Raw genomic sequence first — 26430 nt, 5'->3', positions numbered from 1 at the left:
CCCCCCCACCATGGCCTCTGCCCCATCGGCCACACCAGCCCAGCTGGGGCCACTTAATTTCTGGCTTGTGAGTCATTTCATGGAGATTTATGGCTCTTCAGGGGCCCCAGGCCAAAATCTCACTTTTTATTTGTTCATTAATGGCCATCCAACCACCTGCAACCTGGACAAGGGTCACCAACACTGTGGTCTCTTCCCATGGCCCATAAGCCACCCAAATATGGTGTTCAGAAGCCACTGGAGCAGGCCTCACCATCCTCCCCCTGATGCCACAGACTGAGGGAGGGCCCAGCACTGACTGCACACAGTAGGCGCTCAGTAGGTGCTTGCTGGGGTTGCTGACACTGACACAGGAAATGCAATTCTCTTTTCTGATCATGCAGCTTCCACATAAATATATACAACATTCATGCATTTAAGCATTTCGTGAGCGCCTACTACTGTGTACCAGACATGCTCTAGGAACTGGGGACATAGCAGTGACAAAGACAAAGTCCCTGCCCTCAGGGACCTGCCTGGCTAAAGGAGGCGACCATAAGAAACTGAGATAAAGAAAGAAAATATGGGGCCTGCCTGAGGGCTGATGAACAAATGCCAGAGAAGAAAACCGTGGAGGAGGCGAGAGGGTCTGAGGAGGGGCATGTGAGGAAAGCCGAAAGGAGGTGCGGGGTCCAGGCAGGGGCACCGCTGCAGCAAAGGCCGGGAGTTGGGAGGTGGGAGCCTCCCAGGGAGTAGGAAGATGTTGGGAGGAACAGGTGGGAGGCCTGGAGCTGCTGGGACTGTGGCCTTTCCTCCGAGTTGGGGGAGGGGGGATGGGGGCCTCCAGTTCTGTGGCTGTGGTCAAGGGGCCTGTTCCCACCCCCAAAAGCCAGTCCTGGGAATGAGGGGTGAACCCCTTCCTTCCTGGTCACAGTGGGGGGATCCAAGCACAGGGCCCAGGGGTGTAGACAGGACACCGGGGGCCCAGAGAAGGAGCTGGAGAAGGGGCTGTGGGGCGCCTGTCCTGTGACTGAGGGGCTGTCCCTCCCCCACACTAACACGGCCATGAACTGAGGGGGCCCAGGAGAGAGGCATGGCTCCACAAGAACAGCCAGAAGGGCAGGACGAGCTCAGACTCCCCGCCCCGCCTCCTGGATTCCCTGCCCAAGATGGGGCACCGAGAGAGGGAAGTAACTTTCCTCTGGAACCTCTAGGGTGGACGAGCTCCGCACAGAGACCACATACCGATAGCCCCAAACCGCTGGTCACCCAGGTCTTCAAGTGCCTCGTGTGGCTGATGGGCCCAGCTCTGCACATGCAGCCTGGGAGTGAGTAGCCACTCTGCACACTGATGGTGGCCCCTGAGGCCATGATCAGTGGCCACTGGGGGACGGGAGTGGTTTTAGAGAAACCTGGGCTCCAAATGTGTCTGGCGTCTGGGGTTGTGCAACACATGTGTATGTCTGCATGTCTGCACGTGTGGCAAATGACAAGTCTGCGGGGAGACTGTGGCCAGGCCCTGGTCCCAGTGATGCCCCAACAGACCAGGTCTCTACCCTCAGGGAGCTCCCAGCCGGTGGGGGAGATGGACAAGAATCAGAGATTTGACAGCCAGGGGGGTGGGGTGAGTGGCCACTTGGCCAGGGAGGTCAAGAGGTGACATCTGACCTGATCTGAAGGAGCTGAGAGGCGGGCAGTGATGTACCAGGCAGGGAGCACAGCAAGTGCTAAGGCCCTGAGCCAGGAACACAGCTATTTCTGTATTTACCCTCCAAGGAAATTTTTTGTGCTAAAACTGTCTCAAAAGTAATAAGTGGTTGTCATATTGCAATTTATAAATGTGTAATATTGCCCTGGCCAGTGTGCGCAGTGGTTAGAGTGTCGGCCCACACACCGTAGGGTTGCAGGTTCGATCCTCAGTCAGGGTGTATTTTGGAGACAACCAATCGATGTGTCTCTCTCACATTGATGTTTCTCTCTCTCTCTCTCTCCTCCTCACCCCCGCCTTCCCTCCCACTCTCTAAAAAAAAAAAAAATCAATGGAAAAAAGATCCTCAGGTGAAGATTAACACACACAATAAAAACTAATAATTTAAAAATCCTTGTAATTGCCGAAACCGGTTTGGCTCAGTGGATGGAGCGTCGGCCTGCGGACTAAAGGGTCCCGGGTTCGATTCCGGTCAAGGGCATGTGCCTGTGTTGTGGGCATATCCCCAGTGGGAGATGTGCAGGAGGCAGCTGGTCGATGTTTCTCTCTCATCGATGTTTCTAACTCTCTATCTCTCTCTCCCTTCCTCTCTGTAAAAAATCAATAAAATATATTTAAAAAAAATCCTTGTAATCACTAAAAGATGAAACAACCTAAAAGCCTTCAGCAAATGAACAGATAAACAAAAGTGGTCCATCCGCACACTGGAATACTACCCAGCCATGAAAAGGAGCAAAGCAGTGACCCTCGCTACAGCATAAATGGACCGTGAACACATGATGCTCAGTAAGGGAAGTCAGACACAAAAGGCCACACGGTGTGGGATTCCATTCATGTGACATGTTCGGGACAGGCAAATCCAGAGACAGAAAGTGGCTTCGTGGTTGTCAGTGGCTGAGGGTGACTGCTGATGGGGACAGGGTTCTTTCAGGGGTGATGGAAGGTTCTGGAATTACATAGGGGTACTCGTTGCACAACCCTGTGAATATACTAAAAGTTATGAAGTTGTACTTTAAATGAATGGATGGCCCAAGCGATTGGGGCCAGCGCCAGGGGTGCCTGGGGCGGGACTGCGGCACACAGGAGCAAAGAATTATCAGTAATCAACAGAGGCTCACCCCAATGATAGTGACCAGCACCCCGCCTTGGTCTGGCACCCCCGCTTACCTGCTCCACCATCCCACCATGCCCGCCATGTTCTGCACGCAACCCCTCGCGGTCAGCGCACGTCATAGCGACCGACTGTTCTGCCGTTCAGTCTATTTGCATATTAGGGTTTTATAGAGAAAGATTTTTTTTTAATAACAAAATCAAAGTCAACTGCTAAGATTCAGTCCCATGATTCCTGCATTTAATTCTCTCCCTCTAGGTCCCTCTGACTCTGTGGCTGGGTTGGAGCCTCGAGGTCCTCACTGTGTGGCGGGGACCCTAGGTTCTCCCTCATGGTACTCGGCACACTCCATCCGCTGCCACTGTGCAGGGGCAGGCGGGGAACACACAGGGGTCTTTGTGCTGTTCGTTGGCCTCATTAAGAGGCAGCCCCTGTCACCGAGCTCAGCACGGCCAAATTCATTAGCTGAGAGCCTTCCCTCTCGGCAAACTATACCCAAGACACTGCAGTCCCAGGAACAGCACCCAGGCATGAGCAGCCTCAAACACCACAGACTCTCAGCCCTGCTGGGTAGCCCCCAGCCTCTCTGTGCCTCCGTCCAGGGCTAGACTGGGGAGAAGGCCCCTGGGACTCCACAACGCACTGACCATGCCTTTTGCAAAACCAGAAAGCGATTTAGAGAAGCCAAACTCCCCTGCCCTGGCCTGGGGCAGTTAGGGAAACTAAGTCACACAACAGAGCTTGGTAATGGAGATGTCACAGGATTTGGTTTCTTTTGTGTGTTTTTTGTTAATCCTCACCTGAGGATATTTTCCCGTTGATTTTTAGAGAGTGGAAGGGAGAGGGAGAGGCAGAGAGAGAAACATCAATGTGAGAGAGACACATCAATTGGTTGCCTCCGCATGCAGCCTGACCAGAAATGGAGCCTGCAACTGAGGTACGAGCCCTTGATCAGAATCAAACCTGGGACCCTTCAATCCTGGGGCTGATGCTCTATCCACTGGGCCAAAATGGCCAGGGGCAGAATTTGGTTTCTAAGAAATACATCATGTGCTCCAAGGGACACTTAATAAGCCCCTGCTGTGTACTCACAGCCCACCTGTCCTCCCTCCATCCTCCCAGGGATCCCTGGGGGATAGGGGGCTTGTTCCCATTTCTCAAAAGGGGGAAACCAAGGCCCATGGATGGCAAGGAAGGATATAATGCCCCATAAAATGCTTATTCTAGGGCCCGGCCTAGAAGATGCACAGAACAAAAGAACCAATCATGATCCTCCCCAGATGTTCTTCCAGGACACCCCTCCCTAGCAAGGACCTGACTCCCAAATTACTAGCTCAAAGCACCTCTGAGGGTCACCGGCCTAACACAGATGCACACGCTAGAGGTTTATGCTTATTTTATTATTAAAAAATACAGAATCCAAAGTTGATTGTGACGGGAGGGAGGAGGCCCTGTCGCCAGCTCCAGGCGTGGCAACACCACCACCCACGCCAACCCCTACAAAAGGCCCCCCCAGCTGGCACGCCTGGTGGTCTCCCAGCAGCTGTGCACCATATATATTTATATATTATATAAAACACAGATCAGGAAAGGTGGGTAGAAATATGAAATCTGTATAAATGTGCTGTTTGCTTCATTAAAGTGTCTTTGGGAGGGGGTTTCTTTTTGGCAGGTCCACCCCCCATCTTGTAGTGTCCTGTTTTCTTTTTTCTTATAAACATTATTAGTCACGGAGCAGAGGAAGAGGGCTCTGACAGACGAACAAGCTTATTGCAAAGTGTGGCTTCTACTCTAAAAAGTCCACCCACCCTCCCACCAAAATAAAAGATCCCCCTGAAGATGTGAGAAAAAAAGAAACTGTCCAGTTTGTCCTCAGGAATACAGTAAAAATAAACCACAGTATATACTTCCTGGCTCTATTTACAGAAATGTAAGGTCTTCTTGGGCTCAGGGGTGATGGTGAGAGGCTGTGGAACACAGTGGGGAGCTGTAATTCGGAGTGGCCGGAACTCTGGGGGCCTCTGGTGAAACAGCGTGGGTTTCCACTCTGGGAGACAATCACCAGGCATGAGGAGAGTGGGGCTGAGGGGACGAGAATCTGAGGTGGGTTCAGAGTCCTGGGCCAGAATCCAGGGCTCTCACCCTTACCCTTCTGCCTCATACTGGCCTGTCCTGGGGCATCTGGGGGGTCTGCAGTGGTCTCCAGCCAGGACCCAACAAATGGAGCAACCACACTAGGGGTTACCCATCCCCATCCCCCAGGGGGCCAAGGACCACCACCACCCCCCCTCACAAACTAATGTGTTTCCTTTCAAAGTCACTGGCGACAGCAAGGAATAAATTAAATTAAAAATTCAAGCCTTTCTGATCCAACCATGAAAAATAAACAAACAAAAAAAACCAACATCGCTGATAGTTTCTCAGGTTCTCCAGTGCCCCTGAGGAGATGGTCTGCTCAGGGGCTGTACTGACACCCTGCCCCTCAGGCATCAGGGGCTGTTGGCTGTCCCCCGCTATTGGGGCTGGTTCTGGAGCAGGCAGAAACCCCCTGTAGGTGGGGGCAGCACCAGTCGAGGGAGAGCCAGGCGTCTCTATTTGGTCTTGGATTCGGTCGTCCAGGTGGGGCCGGCATCATGTGGGCCAGAACTAGGAGCCCAAAAGGGTCCAGAGTACCGGGACAGTGCTGAGGAAGAGCTGACAGCTGCCCAGGCTACTGCACGAATTATTGCTGGTGAAGATGGGCTCAGGGGCCTCATACAGGGTCTCGTCTGGGGGACAAGGAGACAGAACAGTCAGCAGCAGCCCAGACCCCTCCCTAAGTGGCCACCCCTCCATCTGCTCCGTAGGGCTTATCCAGACCTGATCATTGAATGTCTCAACCCTGGCACTCGGGTGAGAGCTGCACGAGTCCCCTTGTCTCTGGGTGTGGCTATGGTGTTTCAAGAGCTCAGAACACAGGCCCTTTGGTCCATCTCAGGAAACTTCCCTGACGCCCACACCCGGGAGTGATGGCCTCAGTGAGGTGCTTCACTCTTGAAGGTCTGAAATGTCCTGATTTGCAGATGGGGAAACTGAGGCTCAAGGGTGAGCCTGCCCTGGCTGAGGCTGTAGGACTTCGTAGGCTGTGTTGTGATCATCCCCTGACTCTACTGACCACCCCGTGGATTCTCAATGAGGACCCTGCCCGACTCCCTGAGTACTTACTGGTTGGCCGCACGTAAACCTTTAGCCGAAGGCAGGGCCGGTCAACAGCATTGGGTGGTGTGGCAGCTAGAAGAAATGGGTTGTGAGTTAGTGGGGCAGGGGGGTCTGGGTGGCCAAGACCTCCTAGCACTATAACCCCTTTCCCCAGGCTGGCATCTCATCCTTGACACCAGGTGGGGATCCACCCATAAAACTCCTAATCATACATCAAAGCCCCAGACACAGTGCCCCCCTTATTTCCCATCATGTACAGAGCAAGGTTCAAAGGTGATAGATAAAAATGTTTGTGTTCAATTGACCACCCAAAACTCAGTATAACCAAATGATTAACATGGGAGCAAATCCCTGCTCTCTGGGCTACTGTTGACAAATCACCCCCTATGGGGCTCCAGCTGGCACACAGGAGATACCGTGAAAACGATTATTTCCATCTGGGAGACAACAGAAGCCAGTTACCCTGGAAGGGGGGCTGATTCCACTTCTCCTGGAGCCCACACTACAGAGGTCACATGTAAGTGGAAACACATGGGATCTCATGCCTAAAAAGCCACCATTGCCCTAACTGGTTTGGCTCAGTGGATAGAGCATCGGCCTGCAGACTCAAGAGTCCCAGGTTCGATTCCAGTCAAGGGCATGTACCTTGGTTGCTGGCACATCCCCAGTGGGGAGTGTGCAGGAGGCAGCTGAATCGATGTTTCTAACTCTCTATCCCTCTCCCTTCCTCTCTCTAAAAAATCAATAAAATATTTTTTAAAAAAAGCCACCATTATTGCTCCCTGCTTCCTGGCCAACATGACAAGGGCCCTGGAGCGGGGAAAGGGTGGTGCCATGGCTCAGCCACGAATCAGAAGGGAGGGGGCTGGCAGGGAGCACACATGTAAACAGCTGTGGGCACCCAGAGCTATAGCCAGGCTTGTCCCCACCTGTCCTCTCAGACTGTCCTCTTGTCTTCGGCTGCCACCTTTGCCCCAACCCCCAGAAGCCCCTTACTCTGGGAGATGAAGATAAAGAGCAGATAATAAAAATAACATTTGTCACAGAGACAGGACAAATAATTACAATGATCGTCTTTATGAAACTCCCATCTCAGAAAGAAAATGTAATTTTTCTTATATTACAGGACTTAATTTAAACACCTTCTTCCCCCTGCCTCCACCCCTTTGTTCCCTGAATTAAAAAGAAGTCCAAACAGAGCAGAAAAGGAGGAGAGGGGGCCTTGTGAAGTTTAATTTGACACAACAGGGGCCGGAATATTGAGGAGCTGGGTCCCTTCCCCGCAGCAGGGGTTGGATGGTGTGGCAGGGGTAGGGCCAGGGGGATCCCTGCTCAAAACAGGATGTACTGGGCAGAACAAGGGCTCTGCTCTCTCCCCTGGCTTTGACCAAGCTCCACTCTCCCACTAGACTCGGTATGCCTCAGTTTACCCCCTCAGTGCTTTGGGGGGTGGGCAGCGTTGGTCCCAGTGTGGGACAAACTGATGGTGGGGTCATCGGCTCCCCCAGAACAGAGGTCCAGTGCTGATCCTGAGGCTGAGGTTATATATATATATTCTCCGCCGCACTCTGAGCCTCAGTTTCCCAATCTGCAAAATGGGGACTCTGACAGTGGGCCTCCAGGGCTTGCTGGGGAGCCCACCCAAGAGGCTGACCCCGACCCCAGGACAGAGGCCAGCGCGGGACAAGGAGCGGGGCCGAAACCACGCCCTGGCCTCCCACCCCAGGCCCTCGCCCTCCTGGCTTTCGACCCCGCCCTTCCCCACCCCACCCCCCACCCCACCCCCGCCTCTCCCGTTTCCCGGAGCCGCCCGCCCACTCACAGATGTAGTAATACTCGTGGCCCGGGCGGAACTCGAAGCCCAGCGAGAAGGGCGTGAAGAGCTGGAACTTCTCGGAGAACTTGAGCGGCCCCCCGGGCGCAGCGGGCCGGTTGCACTCCCAGCGCTTGAAGCCGCGCTGCCGGTGGTCGCAGGAGGCGTGGCCCTCGCCGTTGACCATGTACAGCACGTAGTGCTCCATGCGCTCCGCCGGAGGCAGCGGCGCCCCGTAGTGCGGGCAGTAGATGTCCAGGTAGTCGTTGATGCTCACCTCCACCGTGTAGCCCCCGCGGTCGTCCGCCGCACCCGCGTGGAACCTGGATGGGGGCCGGCGGTGAGCTCGGGGCGGGCCGGATAGCAGACCGTGGTCCGGGAGGAGTTTAGGGGACGTGCCAAAGCGGGGGCGGAGGCCAAGGGATGGAAACGCGAGGGGCGTGGTCTGCGCGGGGGTGCGACCAGCACGGGGTTGGGAGCTGTCTTAGGAGACCGCTAGGCGGAAGCTGAGAAAGGTTCGAGGGTGCGAGCCCACGGTCCCCGGTCTGGCACCCACCCCCTACCCTGAAAGTCCCTGGCCCAGCAGACCGGTCAGCTGGCAGGCGCCTGAGCCCGTGGCCTCAACGTGGTTGGAGCTGAGGGGGAGGGACCGCATTCAGGGTAACATGCAAACGAACAAGTACCAAGTGATTCGGAAGCGCCTCCACACACACACACACACACACACACACACACACACACCCATCCCCACCCCGCAGGCCCAACATCTGGGCCCCTCTTGGCAAACAGGCTCCACACAAGCTGTTCCCCACCAGGAAGTCCTTCTCCAGAAACGTTATTACGGCTTGACTTCGACACCCCCTCCTCCAGATAACCCCCCATCCTGCCCATCAGATGCAGCTTCCTTGGCTCTCCTCCTGCAGATCCGCCGGCCAGGAAGGCCCAAGGTGGCGTGGGGACACAGGCCCGGAGTTCTGGCCTCTGGGCAAGCTCTGCCTCAGTGTCCCCGCAGGTGGTGGGGCGGAGTGAAGAGCACCTCAGGCACTCCCTCGGCCTAGCTCAGAGGTGTCCTGGATTCACTCCCAGCCCTACCCCTTCCGTCCCGTGTGACCCCAGATTGGAGCCTCAGGATCAGGCAGCTGACCCCCAATCTCCTGGTCACTACGCCCGGTTCCCCGACCCATGACACCTCCGCATCCCAACCCTGACTCCCGGCCTTGCCAGGGAGGTCCCTTTAGACTGGCAGCTGAAGCCCCTCTTGACCCAGCCTTGTCTTGGGAGGATGGAGGTCAGCTGAGCCAGAGACGGGCAGCTCCCCTTCCATCACCACCTCGGGTTACAGCACCAGAAGCTCTTAGATCTTCCAGACATGGTCCCCAGGGTCCCTGTCATGTAAACGCAGGAGACAACAGGGGGGCCCCCCAAGAGGGGCTTATTAGCACATAAAAAGCCTAAGCACTGTGCTTGGAGTGTAGGCTCCCCCAGGCAGCCCGTCTTCTTCCTCCCTGTGTAGGCCAGGAAAAAGACCTGGCCGGGGTGGGCAGCAGGGAGGGTGCAAGGTGCTGGGATTCCAGCCCGCCACTCTCTGTACTCACCCTGCTAGCAGCCCCAGCCCGTGGGAGGGAGCTCTATGTGACCCCCATGCCAGGAGCACTAATTGGCACAGCTGGCACCTGCGGGGGCAACAGAATTATCAGATGGTAGGGGCTGGCCCCCTGAGATGTGCACCAGGCAGGGCAGGACCCCCAGAAGTGGGAATGAGGCAGGCAGAAGACCCTGCTCACTTGTGCCTCAGCTTCCCCATCCATCCCTACAGCAGTGATTTCAAGTCTGTCGCTAAGATCCAGGCTCCCAGAATTTCAGTTCTGGGAACAGGAAGGAGCAGATTCTCCCCAGCCTCTTCCCCATCCTATTGGGTTTGTCCAGGGATCGGGAGCTCATTCCACCTCCACAGAGGTGGGAAGGCTTTTGTAGAATAAATGTGTCTGGCAGCTAGCCTCAGGAAGGGGGATCAGGCTGGGACCAGGGTCAGGCTGAGACAGGGTCAGCCTTGAACTCTGCCCATCCCGCAGGCTGCCCCAAGGCTGTCCAGGCCTTGTCTGTCCTTCAGCCCCTTGGGCTTGATTGATGCAGAAGCTGCTCCAGGCTTTTTGAAGAGTCATTTTCACTCCTTCCTGGCCCCACTGAAAGCCCCATTGATCAGCCAATCGATGGCAGCGGCAGCCAAGCACCCACTTGGGGACTGGCTAGTACCTATGCAGGGCCCTGTAGGGGAGTAAGGAGGAGGTGCCAGGCTGGAAGGGCTGCCAACCTGGCCGCCAACACCTCTGGGCCTCAGTTCCCCTTCCTGTCCCTGGCACAATGCCCGGAGATGCACACATAGCCTGAGAGAGAGCCTGGCTTTCTGCAGGGCTTTCTTGAGACCGGAATGGACTTGGGAAAGTGGGACCACAGCGTGACCCTTTCTTCCCCCTCCACCTCTGCCTGTGTCCCCCATTACGTTTAACCCCCTCCCTCCCACTGCACCAGATGCTACCATCATTCTCTCTTCACCTTCTGAAAAGCATTAGAGACCAAGGCTGCTTTCTTTGCTGGCTCGGAAGCCAGACATCTGTACCCCACCAGGTCAGCCTTGTCTCCCAAAATCCAGGGCTCTTTCCTGAATGTCAATGGGACTCTGTGATCCAATGGCTCAAAACTCTCTCCACTGCTCAGAATAAAACTGCCCTCCCAGGCCCACCAGGCCCCCTTATCACCCTCTGCCTGCCTTCCAGCCACACCAGCCTCTTGGCTGTTCCTGTTCCCACCCCAGGGCCGTTGCACACACTCGTCCCTCTGCCTGGAATGCTTTTCCCTGCCTCCCCAACCTTATCATGTATCTCATTACAATATCATCATAGTTTTACCTCTACATAGTCCTGGACAATGAGGGTTGGCCTCCTTTTCTGCTCCTTCCTGGTGACCCACACAGACCTTATACATATTTGGTGCTTAATACATATTTGTTGATCAAAGGCCAAGGATTCAAGGTGTTAGAGTCTTGGGGAGCAAAAAGTGGCCCCCACATGGGGAAGAGAGGCGTGTCCCAGGAGAAGCCCCACCCCCACCCCCCCCTTAAGTGGGCCATTTTTCCCCTTCCTGGATTTAAAATAGTGACAGCTGTGCCCTAGCTGGTTTGGCTCTATAGAGCGATGGCCCTTGGACTAAAGGATGGTGGGTTTGATTCCGATCAAGGGCACATACCTCAGTTGCAGGCTCGATCCCTGGCACTGGTTGGGGCATGTGTGGGGCAAGTGTAGGAGGCAACCAATCGATATGTCTCACATCAATGCTTCTCTCTAATTCTCCCCTTCCCGTCCATGCTCTCTAAAAATCAGTGGGAAAAAATATCCTCAGGTGAGGATTCACACACACACACAATAAAATGAAACAGTGACTGCCTTGCTGTGTTGGCATTCCCGGTTCCAAGTTGGCTAGCAAGCCAAGGGCAGGCGCCTCACCCCTGTTTGTGTGTTAGAGGCCCAGCCCCCAAACAGCCTGGTGCCTGGTTCCTGGTGCATGCAATACAAAGCCTTCATTTCCTCCACTGGGGCCTTAGCTTGATACGAAAATACTCTGGTTGCAGCAGATAGAGGAGAAATTCTCACCAAGGAGTTAGTGACTGAGTTGGGATCTTTCCTAGGCAGAGGGTTCCCCAGGCTTTCAGACCTCCTGCTCCCATCCCCACCCCCGCCCCCACCCCCACCAGCCACACCTTTGCCTCCATCTAGATCACCCTGCCAAACTCTGCTCCTCCAGGCAGCCCTCCCACCCTGGGTGATCCCTCACCCACCAGGGCTCCCTGTCCTGCCCTTCATGGCCACCCCAACCTTGCCAACTGCCCCCTCTCCGCAACCACCTGGCAAGCTGCTAATTAGCTCCAATTGGGCAATTGGCAAGTCATTAGGAGCTAATAGCAAAGCAACTAATTAAGGATCTCACCCAAAATGGTGGGGGCACTTCCCAGACTGGAAACGGAGGCACTGGTGAGGTGGGTAGCATGCCCAGGCCCTGGGTGCCCATCTGGCACCCTAGTGGGGCAGCGCCCACTTGTCCCTGCCTGCTGCTCCCAGTGAGGTCCCTAAGGCCTCAGTGCCCACTCCTAGGCTTTCCAGGGGCCAAGAAGACATTTCTCCATCTGAGGCCTGGCCACCAGGACAGGGTGGCTGGGTGGGACCTCAGGGGAAATTAGGGCCTCAAGTAATGCAGGGTTGGACACAACATGTATGGCCTTTTGGGTGCAGGGGATACACTGAGTACAGGGTGGGCACAATAGGTGGGGAGGAGACACAGAATCAGCTCTAGCCCTGGGCCTCAGTCTCAGTAAGACATGGCCCAGATGCATAGGCCTGTCTTCCCCCAGAATGCACGCAGTGTCTCTGACACTCCTTGGCCAGCCCCAGACCTGGCTGCCTCTTGGAGAGGGGTGACGCCCAATTGGGCCCGGCTTCCCCCTGCCCTTAGATGACTCACTTATTCTGGGTCTGTGAAATGGAGGCACAGGGTGGTGGGTTAGGGGGCTGCATGGCTGGGGTGTGGGCTGGGCGAGGGGGCAACTTGACCTGTGCAGTGAATTAAGCCCTTTGAAGTCAACATCCTTGGGTTGACAGGGAGACTGAGGCATGGGAGACCAAGTGCCTACAATAGCCAGGTGGGTGCAGGGAGAGGGGTGTGCACCTGTAGCGGGGTCTGGCTGGCCACCAAGTTCAGTCTGATTTGTGCTCACACATCAATTTAGGATGGAAGCAGCATGGTGGGGACAGCAGTGCCAGGGGGCTGAATGGGGCAGTTTTGAGTCACTCCCACCTGGTGGGGGCCTGGGTTCCCTCCCAGGTGGGGCATGGATGGCCATGTCACCTATTCCTGGAACATCACTATCATTGTGGATTTGGGGGCCTGCAGGCCCCTCCTCTTGCCCACAGGGACTGCCTCGGTTTCTCCTCTCTGTGCCCCTTAAGACTCCTACTGCATGCCCTAGCTCAGTGGTCGGCAGAGTGCAGCTTGGCAAACCATGGCTCGCGAGCCACATGCAGCTCTTTGGCCCCTTGAGTGTGGCTCTTCCACAAAATACCGGCTCTCCCACAAAATACTGACTTCTGCGCATGGGCCACGAAGTTTCAATCGCACTGTACGTGCGTGCCCGCATATGGTATTTTGTGGAAGAGCCACACTCAAGGGGCCTAAGAGCCACATGTGGCTCGCGAGCCGCGGTTTGCCGACCACGGCCCTAGCTGGTTTGGCTCAGTTGATAGAGCGTCGGCCTGCGGACTGAAGGGTCCCAGGTTCGATTCCGGTCAAGGGCACATGCCTGGGTTGCAGGCTCGATCCCCAGTAGGGGTCGTGCAGAAGGCAGCCGATCAATGATTCTCTCTCATCATTGATGTTTCTATCTCTCTCTCCCTCTCCCTTCCTCTCTGAATCAATACAAATATATTTTTTAAAAAAGACTCCTACTGCCATCTGCTGAGGGGCATAGCCTGCCAGCCCCGACTTCATGGAGGAGACACAGGTTCAGAGCAGCCAAACTGCCCACCTGAGATCACACCTAGGGTTCTAGGATCCATAAATCCAAGTCCAGGCCCTCCCACGGCCTACTGGAAGCCCCGCAAGCCTCAGAGGGTGAGTTTCTTTCAAACAAAACAAAAAAGCCTCATGCGGCAAAATAAAAGCATTGCCCCTTCAGGGCCAGCTCCCCCCAGAGGCCCAGGCAAGGCCAGCAGGGATGGGGATTGGGATAGAGGCCCCACACCTACACCACAGGAACATCCTCCCCAAACCCACATTTCCCACCAGGCCATTTGAGAGGAAATGTGAGTAATCTGGAGGGCCAGGGGAGGGTGGCAAGAACCCGAGATGCCTGGTGGGGGTAGGGACTAAGCCCAGAGCCCCCACCCAGGTTGGCACAGCTGGGTCCAGTCTGGCTGAGGTGTTCCAGTCAAGTGGGGAGTATGAGGGTTGGCAGGTACCCTGCATGGTACCCGCTGTCAACCTCAATGGAACCCTCTACACCAGCGGCCTCACTGGTGGTCCGTGAGGTCTGAAAGGTTGGTGACCGCTGCTCTACACCACAGGCAGCATGGGACCCGAGGGATCTGGACAGGTCCCTCAGCAGGGACCCACCTGGCCCAAAGAGGAGGTGAAGGGTGGGCAGGGAAGCATTCTGTGCCACCATCAGTGAGGCCCTGGGACAGCCAGAGCCAGACTGCACATGCAGACACACATGTGCTCTCCACAGACACACTAAAGACACACATGTGCACACCACACACAAACACAAACATAAACATTCTCCCCATGCACAAATATGCACATGCAGATAGGCATATGTACCCCCAGACACCGCACACATTCCACACACAGACACACTCCTGCAAATGTGTGTTACACCCTCCACACGTGTGCACTCCTGGCATAATCACATAGACACATGTGCAAACAAGCCAAGGCCGCCATACATAGGTAGGCACATGTATCACCCTGCCACACAGACATGCACCTCCCGGGGTCCCTAGGACCCCCTGTATGTCAGGAACAAGAACACACCTCAACACAAACACATCCTGCAGCCCCTGCACCCCCCGTGTGCACAAATGCACACGTAGCCCCACATTCGGCCAATGGCCAGGCCAGGTGAGGGCAGCTGGCCCAGGACCCTGGCCCAGCGCAACCCAGCTGGGGACAGGCTCAGAGACACCAGCAATGGACAGCAGCTGGTGGGGGTGCCAGGGGAGGGTGGCTGGACTGGCGACAGGACCCCCACCCTACGACAGCAGTAGAGGTAGGTGCGAGGCTCCCTCTTCTGCGAAGTCCGCAGGCCAAAGGAAATATCTGCACAGTAGGAGAACATAACTTGGGAAAAAGCTACACACTTACTACCTCAGTGCAGGTACCAGGCCCAGCCATGCGAGGGCAGCTGGCCTCACCGCAATGCCACCAGTGCCTGTCCATCTCCACCTGAGCACAGCCGCCGCTCATGCTCTTCTCTTCTGCCTGTCTGTCCCCACCTCGAGCTGCCCAGCCCTAGCTGTGCCCTTCCTCACAGTGCCTTTTGTGTGTGCCTCTTTCAGGCTCAGTGACCCCACCCCCTCTTCTCGTTTCTGTCTCCTCAGCCTGCCACAGCCACCAATCTCTCTGATTTGACCCCATCCTTGGCTCTTCCAACCAGGCCTGTCTCTCATCTCTGTTCCTGGGACTACCTCACTCTTCAGGCCTGCTCTCCGACCCTGTGCCCCTCCCCAGGCTGTGGTCCCTGGACTGAGTGCCCTTGGGAAAGTTGCATTCCTGGGTGCCCTCAGACCCTGCGGCCCAGCACCACCCCTCCTTCTGCGATACCCCATTACTGGGCATAGGTTCCAGTCCAGCCACCCCTGGGCACTAAACCTCCCAAGGGGTCCCCAGGCACCAAGGTCCCCTTTGGAAGAGCTCCCAACTTCAGCAATGAATGGAGTCCCGATCTGGTCCCATCCAACCCCCACCTCCATCACAAGCTGTCGGGGGGGGGGGGTCACCTCCTACCTGGGACACCCCAGACAGGAGGACGAGAGAGAGGTGAGAAAGGTATGCCGGCCAGGGTCTGCACCAGACAAGCAAGGCCATCCCCTTAGGCGGCTCCTCAGAGCGGGGCTGTTGGGTCAGCAACAGCGGTGACCAAGTGGTAGCAGAGCCAGGACTGGGCACCTCCTTTCCCTGGCAGGATCCTGCCAGCAGCACAGCCCTGTGGCAGAATGGGCAGAGGGCTGCCCCAATGACCCCCATCTGTCCCAGTTCACCCTGGTTCATCCTGGTTTGTTTGCAGCTCCTCATGTGTTTGGCATTTGCTACAACAAAGGACAGGCCATGACAGGGACAGGGATTTTGGAGCTGTAACCAAAAACTTGGGCCGGGAAGCACTGCCTGCTGGGCTCCCTGCTCAGCTAGCTTCGGGGAATAACCATAATCAAACCCACATGTGACCAGCGGGGCCAGTGATGAGGGGAAGGGGTCCAAGGTGGCCTGGCCAGCCCTCCTTGGCATGGGGTCTCTATCCTGGGCTCCAGGGTCCGACCCTGCAGCTGGGCAACTGAGGGGAGTGTCTGGGCGTACTCCCTGCCCCCACGGCAGACACTGGCCACCCTTGTCCCACAGCCTGCCTCAAAGACTGCCCTTTATGCAACTTTCGGCCCAAAGACTTGAGGACAGCAGGGAACAGTGTGGGGGGACGGCAAGCTTAGAAAGGCACACGGCAGGAATTGGAAATGAAAAGAAAGTGATCAGTGGCAGAGGGGCAGGGAGCTGGGAGGCTGGCCACCTAAGACCCCCATGTACAGCCCTGCCGCCATGGGAAAGCTGTGCGACCATGATTGCTGAAGCTGATAATAAAGCCATGGGACCTTGGAGCCCTATCTCCATGGACCCCTAGACTACTCCAGCCTTCAAGACTCAGGGACAGCCCAGAGAGAGGCTTCTGCTGATGTCCAGGATGTGGTCAGTCACCAGCAAACTTTTCTCATGTTCTCACTTTGCTGTCCCCCAAATTCTACTCAGCACCCAGCACTGAGGAGGTTGTGTAGGCAAGCAGGCAGGCGTTGGCACCTCGGCAGGCTAGGGAAGAGGCCACCTGGGTCCCTGCCCCAGCTCTGCTCCATTGCCATGACCTTGAGCCAGCTGCTCATCCCCTTTGCCCCTCAGTTTCTCCCATCAAACACTAGGAGGATTGGCGAGGGTATTACCGGTCAAGACTCCTGGGACTGACCCCCAGCTCCCTAGGTACCTCAGTCTCCCCCCGACCTACAAAGTTTGGACCTGAAACCCTAGAGTGCAGGTGGACCTGGGTCAGTAGGAAAGTACATTCCAACTTCCTTAAGTTATACTGGGGACCTGCTGGCAGGATGTACCTGTGGACCCAGGGGGCCAAGGTCCCCCATCTCCAGGTGCAGCTCAGTGCCAAGGTCCCAAGGGAGCCCCACCAACTCTGAAAGGGGGTTACCTTCCCTGGAGAGCCTCAAGGGATGGAGTCCCCCAAGTCTGGAAAGGAACTTAGGAAGCTGCACAGCTTCTGAGGATGCCAGAGGGGATCCCCAAACTCCTGGGGATGGCGGCGCTCTGGGACATGCAGGCGGAAGTCCCCAAGACTGCATGGCAGTGGGGCACCCCGGAAGGGGAATGCATGAGTAGCACGAGTACCCCAAACTCCGGGGGTGCCGGGACTCCCTGGGGGCTCCCCGGGGACCGGGCACCCTCCACTCCAGAAGCAGCGAGTTTGGGGGACGGGACACCCAAGCTCAGGGTGGGGAGGCCGGGCCCGGGGGGAGGGCATCTGGGGTCCCCCAGCGCCCCGTTCCCACCCGCGCTCACCTGGGGTTGCTGCGGTTCCAGTAGACTGCGTAGCGGTCCGAGTTGGCTCGGGAGGCGTCCTCAGCGCGCGCTAAGGGCAGCGGCGGCGGCGGCGGCAGGAGCAGCAGAAGTAGCACGGGCAGCAGCGGGCGCTGCGCGGGACGCCATGGCCCGGGTCCGGCCGCCGCGCTCGCCTGGCCGCCGCCTGCCAGCCGTCTCCGCCTCCTCTGCTGCCGCCGCCGCCGCCGCGGAGCAGGCGGGCGGGAGGAGGGCGCGCCGGCGCTTCGAGATCCCCGGCCACCCCAGCCTGGGCGCGCACGACCTCGGGCGCCGAGAAGTCAGGCGGCGGCGGGCGGGGCGCCGGGGTCGCCCCGGGCGCCGGCCCGGCCGCGCGGACTCTCGGAGCACGGGCCGCCGTCGCCGCCACCGCACCCGCCGAGGAGGGGCCGGGGCTCCAGCCTTTGTCCCTCCCGAGCGCCGGGAGGGCCGCGGGCGCCCCCTCCTGCCGTGCCCAGGCCACGCGGGGGTGGGCGGGGGTTCCTGCCTCAACCGCGCCCCCAGCCCCGGCCAAAGCTTCCCAGACACCTCCCCCGTCCATGTCCTTGGTCTGGTTGCTTGGACCCCCAGGGTCCTGCTCGAGATCCCATCATCACCATGTAGCCCTGATCGAGGTTTCCTGAGTTCCTCTCTGTCACCTCCATTCAGGCCACCAAGCCCATCTGCAGAGCCTGGCAGTTCAAAGAGCAGGAGGAACAGAGATGGCTCATCCCCATCTTTCAAACCCAAATCCTAAACCAGGCTGAGCCCACTCCACCTCTCCAGTCACCTGGTGGAGGCTTTTTATTTTTTTTATTTTTTTATTTTTTGAGGCTTTTTAAAAATATATTTTTTATTGATTTCAGAGAGGAAGGGAGATATATTTTTATTGATTTCAGAGAGAGAGAAACATCGATGAGAATCATTGATTGGCTACCTCCTGCACGCCCTGCTACTGGGGATTGAGCCTGCAACCCAGGCATGTGCCCTTGACCAAAACTGAACCTGGGACCCTTCAGTCCGCAGGCCAACGCTCTATCCACTGAGCCAAACCAGCTAGGGCACCTGGTGGAGACTTTTGCAGTCGGGCTAACCAAAGTCCATTACTGCCCCCCCTGGGAGCCCACAGGACAGTCACACCTCTTTGGACCCCTGTTTTTTCATCCAGAAAATGGACCAGGAGTCCATACCTTGGCACCTTCAGCAGATAAGTCAACAAGCAGGAGACGTCTGACAAGGGAAGAATGGGAAAGGCTGGGGATCGAGCCTGCAACTGATATTTGTGCCCTTGACTAGAATCAAACCCGTGACCCATCAGTCCACAGGGCGACGCTACTGAGCAAAACCGTAGGGCACAGTTCTGTCTTTATGCATGCCACGGCCTCACCAGACTGAGCTTGTGGAGTTATGCTGTCACCAAGTGCTGAATGTTAAATACCAGTGGTGCCCGGCCAGGTTTTGCTTCTCTGGTCTGTTTCCCTCACCCAGGCCTGCTGCAGGGTCCAGAGCCAAGAGCTCTTGAACTGGAAGGTCCCCATCTAGATGGCTGAAGCTCCTCCCAGGGACCATAGGAGGCAAGAGGTGGGCAAACTAACCTTCGAATAAGACCCATCCCAGCCACACACCTCCACTGTGTTGTCCCCTAAGCTTCTCCCTGCCCCCACTTCTCTGCCAGCCACACTTCCCAGCCTTTGCTTGGCTGTACCTGGAGTATCTATCCTTCTCTCATTGAAATTCTGTTTTTCCTTCAAGGCTCGTCTGACCCTGGGCCTCCACCTCCCACAGGATAAGATTTTCAGGCCTCTGTCCTCTAGGGGAACTCAACTCATTCTGTTCTGTCTTGTGGGTCCTGTCCTCTGACCTGACTGCAGATGTCCATCCCAGGGCTGGCCCAATGACTCTGAGGAGGAAAGAACCTGCCTATTAGTGGTGGTTGGGGTAAGCCCAGGAGGCCCAGAACCTGTCTACCAGTGGTGCCCTGGGCCTTCAGACAAACTCTCTGGACATCCCTGGAGCAAGGGCTCAGCCCAGCTGGCTGGCTGGCTGGTTCTTTGGGAAGCAGAAGGGCAGCCACTTCCTAAGCAGAGACCTAGTACCCTAAGCAGAGACCTAGTATCCTAAGCAGAGACCTAGTAGCTGGCCCAAGCAGAAAGTGCTGCATGTACCCAGAGTGCCAGCATGCCTGGCCCAGCCCAGCGTCCTGTCTGGCAGAGGGGTCCTTTCCAGAAGTCTCCTCGGCCTTTGGAGAATCCTACTTTATAGGACCTCACAGATGGGGTGGGGCTGTCAAACCCAGCAGCACTGGACCTGCACAGGGGATCAGGCAGGACACCACTGGCAGAGGGGACCTGCTCTAAAAAGGCCAGCATTGGGTCAGCTCATTTGCACGCAGGGGCCACCTCTGTGAAAGCCACCTCTGCGAGAGCCACCACTGCCTCCTCAGAGCAGATTTGAGTTGAAGCTTTGTTTTCCTTCTGTTCTTGTCTCTCTCTCAAGGTCAGAGCTGGAGCAGGGATAGGAACAAAGACATGTGTCCCCCATTCAATCTCTCTGCGCCTGGAGGGGCCCAGGGAGGGGAAGGCTGGGCAGCTCTGAGGCCTGGCCCCAGGCAAGGCAAGGGTGGAGGTACAGGAACAGCTGCCTGGCTGTTCATGGAGACCCCGGCTCAGCTGGAACCAGCTATGGGCACCCAAGAGGCCCTGTCCCCTCCCAGGGGTGGGGGCTGTCCCAGTCTCCATCCTCAACAGCCAAGGGGATCAGCTGGGATCAGGGGCCATTCTGGTGTAAGCTTCCTCTGAAGTCAAGAGTTGGACTTCAGGCTCAGTGTAGGGACAAAGTTTAAGTTTTGGGTTTAATGCTCAGTCAGGGTCAAGGTCATCCAGGGTTCTCTGTCAGCCCCAGGACAGGGTCTTCGATGAGGGTCTATCCTCATCCAACTGGGTCTGCATTCTTGGGCTCCAGGGTATGGCTCAGACTCAGAAAGGATCTTGTCCCAGCCAGACCAGACCTGGCACCTAGCCTATGCTCAGCACCCACTGTTCATTGACCCCTTACCCATCACTCACCACCCACTTACCCCAGTCCAGCACCCACTGAGCCTTCACCCACCATCCAGTACCTATTACCCATCATCTGCCATCTGGTCCACTGGACAAGTCCCCAGGGTGGGGATCAGTGTCCAGCATCCCTCAGCCTTCAAAGGCCAAAGCACTGTGAAGGCTAAAAATACACAGGGAAAAATTCTCATTACAGAATAAATTAGACCAAATCTGCAGCCTGCTCTGGCTCCAGTGGTTTTCAGATGCCCCAGCTCAGTCAGGTAGATTTCTGGCAGAGAAGAATGGTGGCTTCAGAAGGCAGGGAGCTCCACTGACCCTGGTCAGAGCAGGGCGAGGGCTTCTGTACCAGCCCAGCCCACCCTTGGGATGAAGAATTCCCCCAGGCTGTGGGGGTGTGGCTTCTGTCATTGAAAATAAAAATGTATCCCATTCTCTTGCTGATAAATTAGACTTCCCACCCTCGTGTCCAGCCAGGCCCTTGAAATCTCAGCCAGGACCTAAGATTCCTGCAACTGCCAAGGCCAGCGACTGAACAGGCCCCACACCCCTGCTAGTTCCCGCCTTCCTTCCCACCCTCCCAGCCCCAGGCCTGAACAGAGACACATCCTCCATGGTGATAACCCGCCAGTCTGGGGCTAGACTTTTCTTGAGGGTAGAAACGTTCCAGATCTTCACTGTCCCATAAAAGTGCCCCCAGCTCCCCATGGCTACTGGGCACATGGAATGTGGCCAGTATGACGAGGAATGGGGCTTTTAATTTCTTACTTTGACTGTAAACAGCCACATATGGCTACTGTGCTAAGTAGCACAGGTCTGGGTGCACCTGCACAGCCACACCTGCCCAGAACTAGGACATCATGGGGTGGAGGGAAGCTCATACTCCTCCAGGGAGTATGAGGGGCACTGAGCCACCAGAGAGGATGGGGAATCAGAACTGGGATGCTGGGAACCCCAGGAGGGCACAGCTACCTCACCTGATGACCCTAGGTGAGAGCAATGTGGCCCTGATGGATGCTGGGGCCATGTCCCAGGGAACCCACATTAGAGCCAGCACAAGAACCACCATCTCCTGCCCTGGCCGATGTGGCTCAGCTGGTTGGGTGTCGTCCCATGTACGATTGCTGGTTTAATTCCCAGCCAGGGCACAGGTTTTACATTCCGACCTGGCATACTGAAGGCAACTGATAGTTGTTTCTCTCTCTCCCCTTCCTCTCTAAAAACCAATAAAAACATATATATACACACACATAAAGAACCCCCAGTTCCTGGAAGACAACATGACTACCACCCACCACTGGTCTGAGGCAGCCAGCCACAAGCTGCTGCTTTAATGAGCCAGAGGCATCCAGCGTCCAGCTCCCACCTGTCCCCATTCCCAAGATAGAGAAGCCACACAGTGGTCACCTAAGAGCAGGAAACCCTAACCTGCCCACAGCAGAGGGGACAGATTTGCTGCATGTCCAGTGGGCATGTGGAGGGGGATAGAAGTGGTGGGAGGGCCACAAGAGTGCTGGGCTATGGGTTGTGCACCCTGATCTGGCACAGACCCTGGCTCTGTTGCAGGCAGTATGTGTGCATGTGTGTCCTGTGTCTAACCCTTATGTGTGATAGTCTGTGTCACGTGCTGTATGTGTCCTGTGTCTGTGAGAGGTGTGTGCTGGAAGCCCCTCCCATCCTCATGTGCATGCACATACACAGGGGCCTTCAAAGTGCCACGATCCAGGCCTTTCATCTCGTGCTGACAGGCCCCTCTCCCGGCTTTTAGCCACTGAGAACTTCCTGCTAATATTGCATTAACCTTGGAGGGGGCTGCCAATTACTCCACACTAATGCAGGGGGATGCAGTGAGGCTGACAGGCGCTGACAGGCACAGGGGCCTGGAAGCAAGGGGCACCCTTCCCCGCCCCACTGGGTGGGCAGGAGGCAGCCGGGCTGGAGGGTGTGCAGTGTGTTCTTGGCTCCAGATGGCAGATGCAGGGTCTCTCCTGACCTCATTAGAGTAATTAATGTGCCTTTTGAAGCTCAAGAAATCGCTCAGAGCTGTGGGAGAGGGACACAGATCACAGGGTGGGGGGACCCGCACAGTGTCTGTGCACCTGTTAAAAGCATGTCCCAGTGGGTCAGACAGGGAGAGAGATAGAGAGCAGAGAGATAGAAGGAAACAGAGGGAGACCAAGTGAAAGGCTGTGTAGATGGAGAGACACAAATAAGGAGGTAGGCAGGGGTTCAGAGGTGGAGAAGACAGAGATGCAGAGACCACAGACAGGCATGTGTGGACAGGGGTGGAGGCAGATAGGGAGGGAACAGCCAGAGCCCGAGAGGCAGAGGGTGTGATGTCTGGGTCCTCCAGGGGACTCTGGCCTCACTTCCTCAAACTTCCCTGGAGGATCTGCTGGTGCCTCAGTGCAGGACCCTCCCACAGAATGGTGGGGAAGTAGGGCAGGGAGCAGTCCAGGAGGGAAGACTTTCTGGAGGTGGCAACTGACACTGGAGGGGGAAGTAGAAGTGTGAGCAGAGTTGAGGCGATGGGGGGGGGGGGGGGGGCGGGGATGCAGCCTGGGGACCAGCTCAGAGGATTGGAGATGGAGAGAGGAGTGACTGGCAGAGATGACTCCTTTGCACCTGGCAACAGGCAGGGACCCAGGCTCAGCCTCAGCAAGGAGAGTCAGTGGGGCTGAAAGGGACAGACCCAGGGGGCAGGCTTGGCCCATCCCACAGTGAACTCAGGAAGAGGCGTGAGAAACAGGGCTCCCAACTGGACCTATTTCCCCACCTGTACAACTGGCTGAGCCCAGGCCACACCTGGGCCAAGCAGGCAGCAGGGCAGAGGCCGGGCAGCACAAGGCTACCACGTAGTGGCTGCTCCTCCTAATGACGTGGCCATGGTAGCTCTGGCCAGGGGTCTGGGGTGAGACCTCAGGCAGTGGGGCTGCCACAGGCCAGCCTCTCCCCTCCGAATCTCCAAGATCAAATTTACAGGGGAAAGGGGTGACAGAACTGGACCCTACCCAGACATAGTGCCTTGAAGAGAAAAAAAGCCCAAAAAAGAACCCATCAAACCCCTCCCAGGAAATGAGGTCAGGTGCCAGGGTAGGTTCATCAATGATTCCACAGGAGGCTGACAGGGGAGGGGCATGGTGGGCACAGGAAGCTCCAGCCCCAACGGTTCTAGTGATGTGAATGGGGTGAGGTGAGGATCCCAGAAAATATGGCCTGAGGGGCCCCAGGCTGAAGGCAGCACAGAAGAGGGAGCCCCTATACAAGGCCTTTGATGGATGAATAAGAGATCTCTCTAGGCCCAGAGGCGATGACTGGCAGGTCCTCCCATTTTTCTTGTCTACCTCATGGAATACCTCCCTGGGCCCTCTGGACCGCTGGGGACAGGTCATAGAAGCTCGGCATAATCACAGATAAGAAAAACCAGGCCTGGATGAAGTCCTGTTCTGCCATCCACCCTGCCTGTGAGCCAGGATGCCAGGTCTGGCCCAATGTGGAGTGGGGTGCCAGCTACAGAACCACTGCTGCCTTTATTGTCCCCAGCCCAGTGGGGAAGGCACTCCCACACAGGATCCTCAGCCCACCTGCCTGCCAGGCCTCAGCTGTGTTCCCACAGGGAGGGTCAGCAGCACAAGTCACAGTCCAACCAGAGGGTCTCAGAATCCTAGATGGGGATGCCGGGGGCCCCTCCGGTTTGCACCTGGCATCCTGGGTGGTCCTGTGGCAGTGGAGGGCTGAGGTGGCTTCAGGCAGGCTAGGCAGGTCCCACTCGAGCTCTCAGGCCAGCAGGAGAATCGGAGGGTATGTAGGCACTGGGAGTGGACCAAGTCTCTTGTCCTTCCCCCAGGGCTGTTGGGAACACCGCCTCCCTGACCTGAACATCTGAAAGATGAGGGGGAGGAGTGAGAGGTGTGGAGCAATGGGCCTATCCTGATCCACTTCCCCCAACTGTGCCTGAAACTCACCCTCCAAGTGACTGGGAGCCCTCTCACCTGTCCAGTCCCTGCCCCCAGGACCATTGGGGTCCACCTGCCCAGCTTGCCAGGCCCTGCTCAACTTCGCACCTTGGGGGAAGGAGGAAGGGAGAAGAGGTCCCCTAGCTAGGGGAGGTGGAGGAGACCAGAGGGGCTACCACATCATAGCAACGCGTTACCTGGCAGGCTTAGAAAGCTACGACCGCCCCTTAGACTCTTGGACTCCGTACCTATGCCCCCAACAAGCGAGGCTGAACAGCCATCACTTCCTGCCAACTGGTTCGGTGCCCAGAAGCGCGGTTCGGTTCGGTTCGGTTCGGTCCGGCCCTGGGTCCTTAGTCCTGCACTCCTTCCTTCCTACCATTCCCTTTGCCTGCTATGATTTTCCTGGGGCTGGAGCCATGGAGAGACCACCCAACCCATCCCCTCTGCAGCACCCTGCAGTTAATTCTCTATCTCTGACGTTGATCTTGATCTTCAGGGTTGGGCCCAGAGCACGGACCCAAGACTGCAGCCCCTTCCCATCAGCAAGAAATGGGAAACTGAGGCTGGGAGGGGCACATGTCTTGCCCAAGGCTACACAGCCTGGTGGCATATGGATGACCTCAAGAATCAGTGGTCTTGCCAACTCTCCAGCCCTGCTCTACCCACCCACCCAGAGCTTCTGGAGGTGGAGGACTTCAGTACCATCTCAGATTCCTGGTCTCAAAGACGGTTTCCTCATCACTGTCCAGCGAGGCCATGTCAGTGGGGTCCTCAGTGTTAGCCAGGAGGCCATAGCTCCTCCGCTGTGGTTTCTTCAACCTGCAAGCAGTCCCAGGCAGATCAGTGGTTGTCTCGGGTCACCTCCAGTGGCAGCCGATACCCCAACCTGCTTCCTGCCTTCCCCATTATCCTGTGTTGTCTCTGCTCTCTGCCTCCTCTGCCCGACCCTCAAAGCTTTGCTGTGAAGCTTCCTGGACTAATTTTGTTTCTTCGGCCTCACAACAGTCACGGTGCTTAGTTGCTCTTATGTCAATAATGGCAAGTGGATACCTCCTTTAGCAGACTCCCTCCAGGGCTGTGCTGTTATCCTACTCTACTGATGAGAAAACCGAGTCTCAGAGGGGGTGAGGGTGTACCAGAGACACTGAACTGAGGACTATCTGTCTCAGGCCAAAGCGCCCGCCCCTGATCACTACCAGGGCACCAGGGAAAGGAAGGGGGCCTTCTGAAGCGGATGCAAGACCAAGTACTTAGAGGGAACAAGAGCACTGTGCACCCACAGGAGTGTCGGTAGGGGACAAAAAGGGCCCCTTTAAAGCGTCTGAACATGTTCAGCTCTGTGTGACAAAAGCCCTCTGGAGGTCAACCACAGACAGGAAGTAAACAGGGAAGCCAGGGGACTGAGCCAGAACTTCGCAGGGCATGTGAACCATGGGAAGGAAGAGGAGTCCTCAACTCTCTAGGAAGAACATCAGTGGAACCAAAAAACTGATCGCAGCCAGCCCCAATGCTGAAAGAGTCGGAGAAAGAAGGCGCGGTTCGGTTCGGTTCGGTCAGGCCCTGCCTGGGGGGCCCTCCTCTCCATTTCTAGGGTGGGGGACGTCGTGGATCACAGACCCAGGTTGGGCTGGGGGGTGTCGCCTGGCACGGGCTACAGAGCAGAAGCATAAACCGGGCGCGTGCCCTCCCCCACCCGCACTGTCCAGCCTGGGTTGCTGTGTTCGAGAAACCCGCTCCTGTGCCCCTGCATTACCAAGCACCACGGTGTCACATGACTGCCTATCACCCTCGATCGGGAGGATGCGCTGTTCACGCCCACTGGGGGGGGGCGGGGCGCTCGCCCTTGACACGTGAGGCACAAGGCGCGAGCTCATTGGCACGCCAGGCAGGCCGGCATGCGCCTGACATACCTACAGGCCCGGATGAGGAAGTAGAGCACTGCCAGGCTGAGGAAGCCAGAAAGCACGTAGAAGGAGCGCAGCAGCATCGGGCCTGACGAGCCCTTTGGCCAGGGATGCGTGCCGTTGTGAGGCGCGCCTGGCTGGCTCCCGTTCGTCACGGCCTGCGGTGGCGAGAGCGTAGTCTGTGTGAGGCGTGGCGATGAGGAAGCGGCCCCCTGGGTTCCGAAAAACAGCACTGACAGCAGCAACGTTGGCAGGAGCGACCGCGGCGGCAGCACGTACAGCCCCATGGCTCTGCGGAAGTGGTGGCTGCACCCC

General features: G+C 56.9%; 1 protein-coding gene across 1 annotated transcript; it reads right to left on the bottom strand.

Annotated features, from left to right (window-relative positions):
• Nucleotides 1-4177: 4177 nt before the first annotated feature.
• On the bottom strand, nt 4178-26430 carry LOC102435571 (ephrin-A2). Its single transcript, XM_023743277.1, has 5 exons — nt 26122-26430; nt 24914-25030; nt 7819-8132; nt 6003-6068; nt 4178-5566 (listed from the first exon to the last, which is right to left on the bottom strand). The coding sequence occupies exons 1-5, from the start codon at nt 26400-26402 to the stop codon at nt 5445-5447; spliced, it is 900 nt and encodes a 299-aa protein (XP_023599045.1). The 5' UTR covers nt 26403-26430; the 3' UTR covers nt 4178-5444.

This window comes from Myotis lucifugus, unplaced genomic scaffold (assembly GCF_000147115.1).
Source record: "Myotis lucifugus unplaced genomic scaffold, Myoluc2.0 scaffold_383, whole genome shotgun sequence".
Classification (NCBI taxonomy): domain Eukaryota; kingdom Metazoa; phylum Chordata; class Mammalia; order Chiroptera; family Vespertilionidae; genus Myotis; species Myotis lucifugus.
This window is presented reverse-complemented; position numbering and strand designations above follow the sequence as displayed.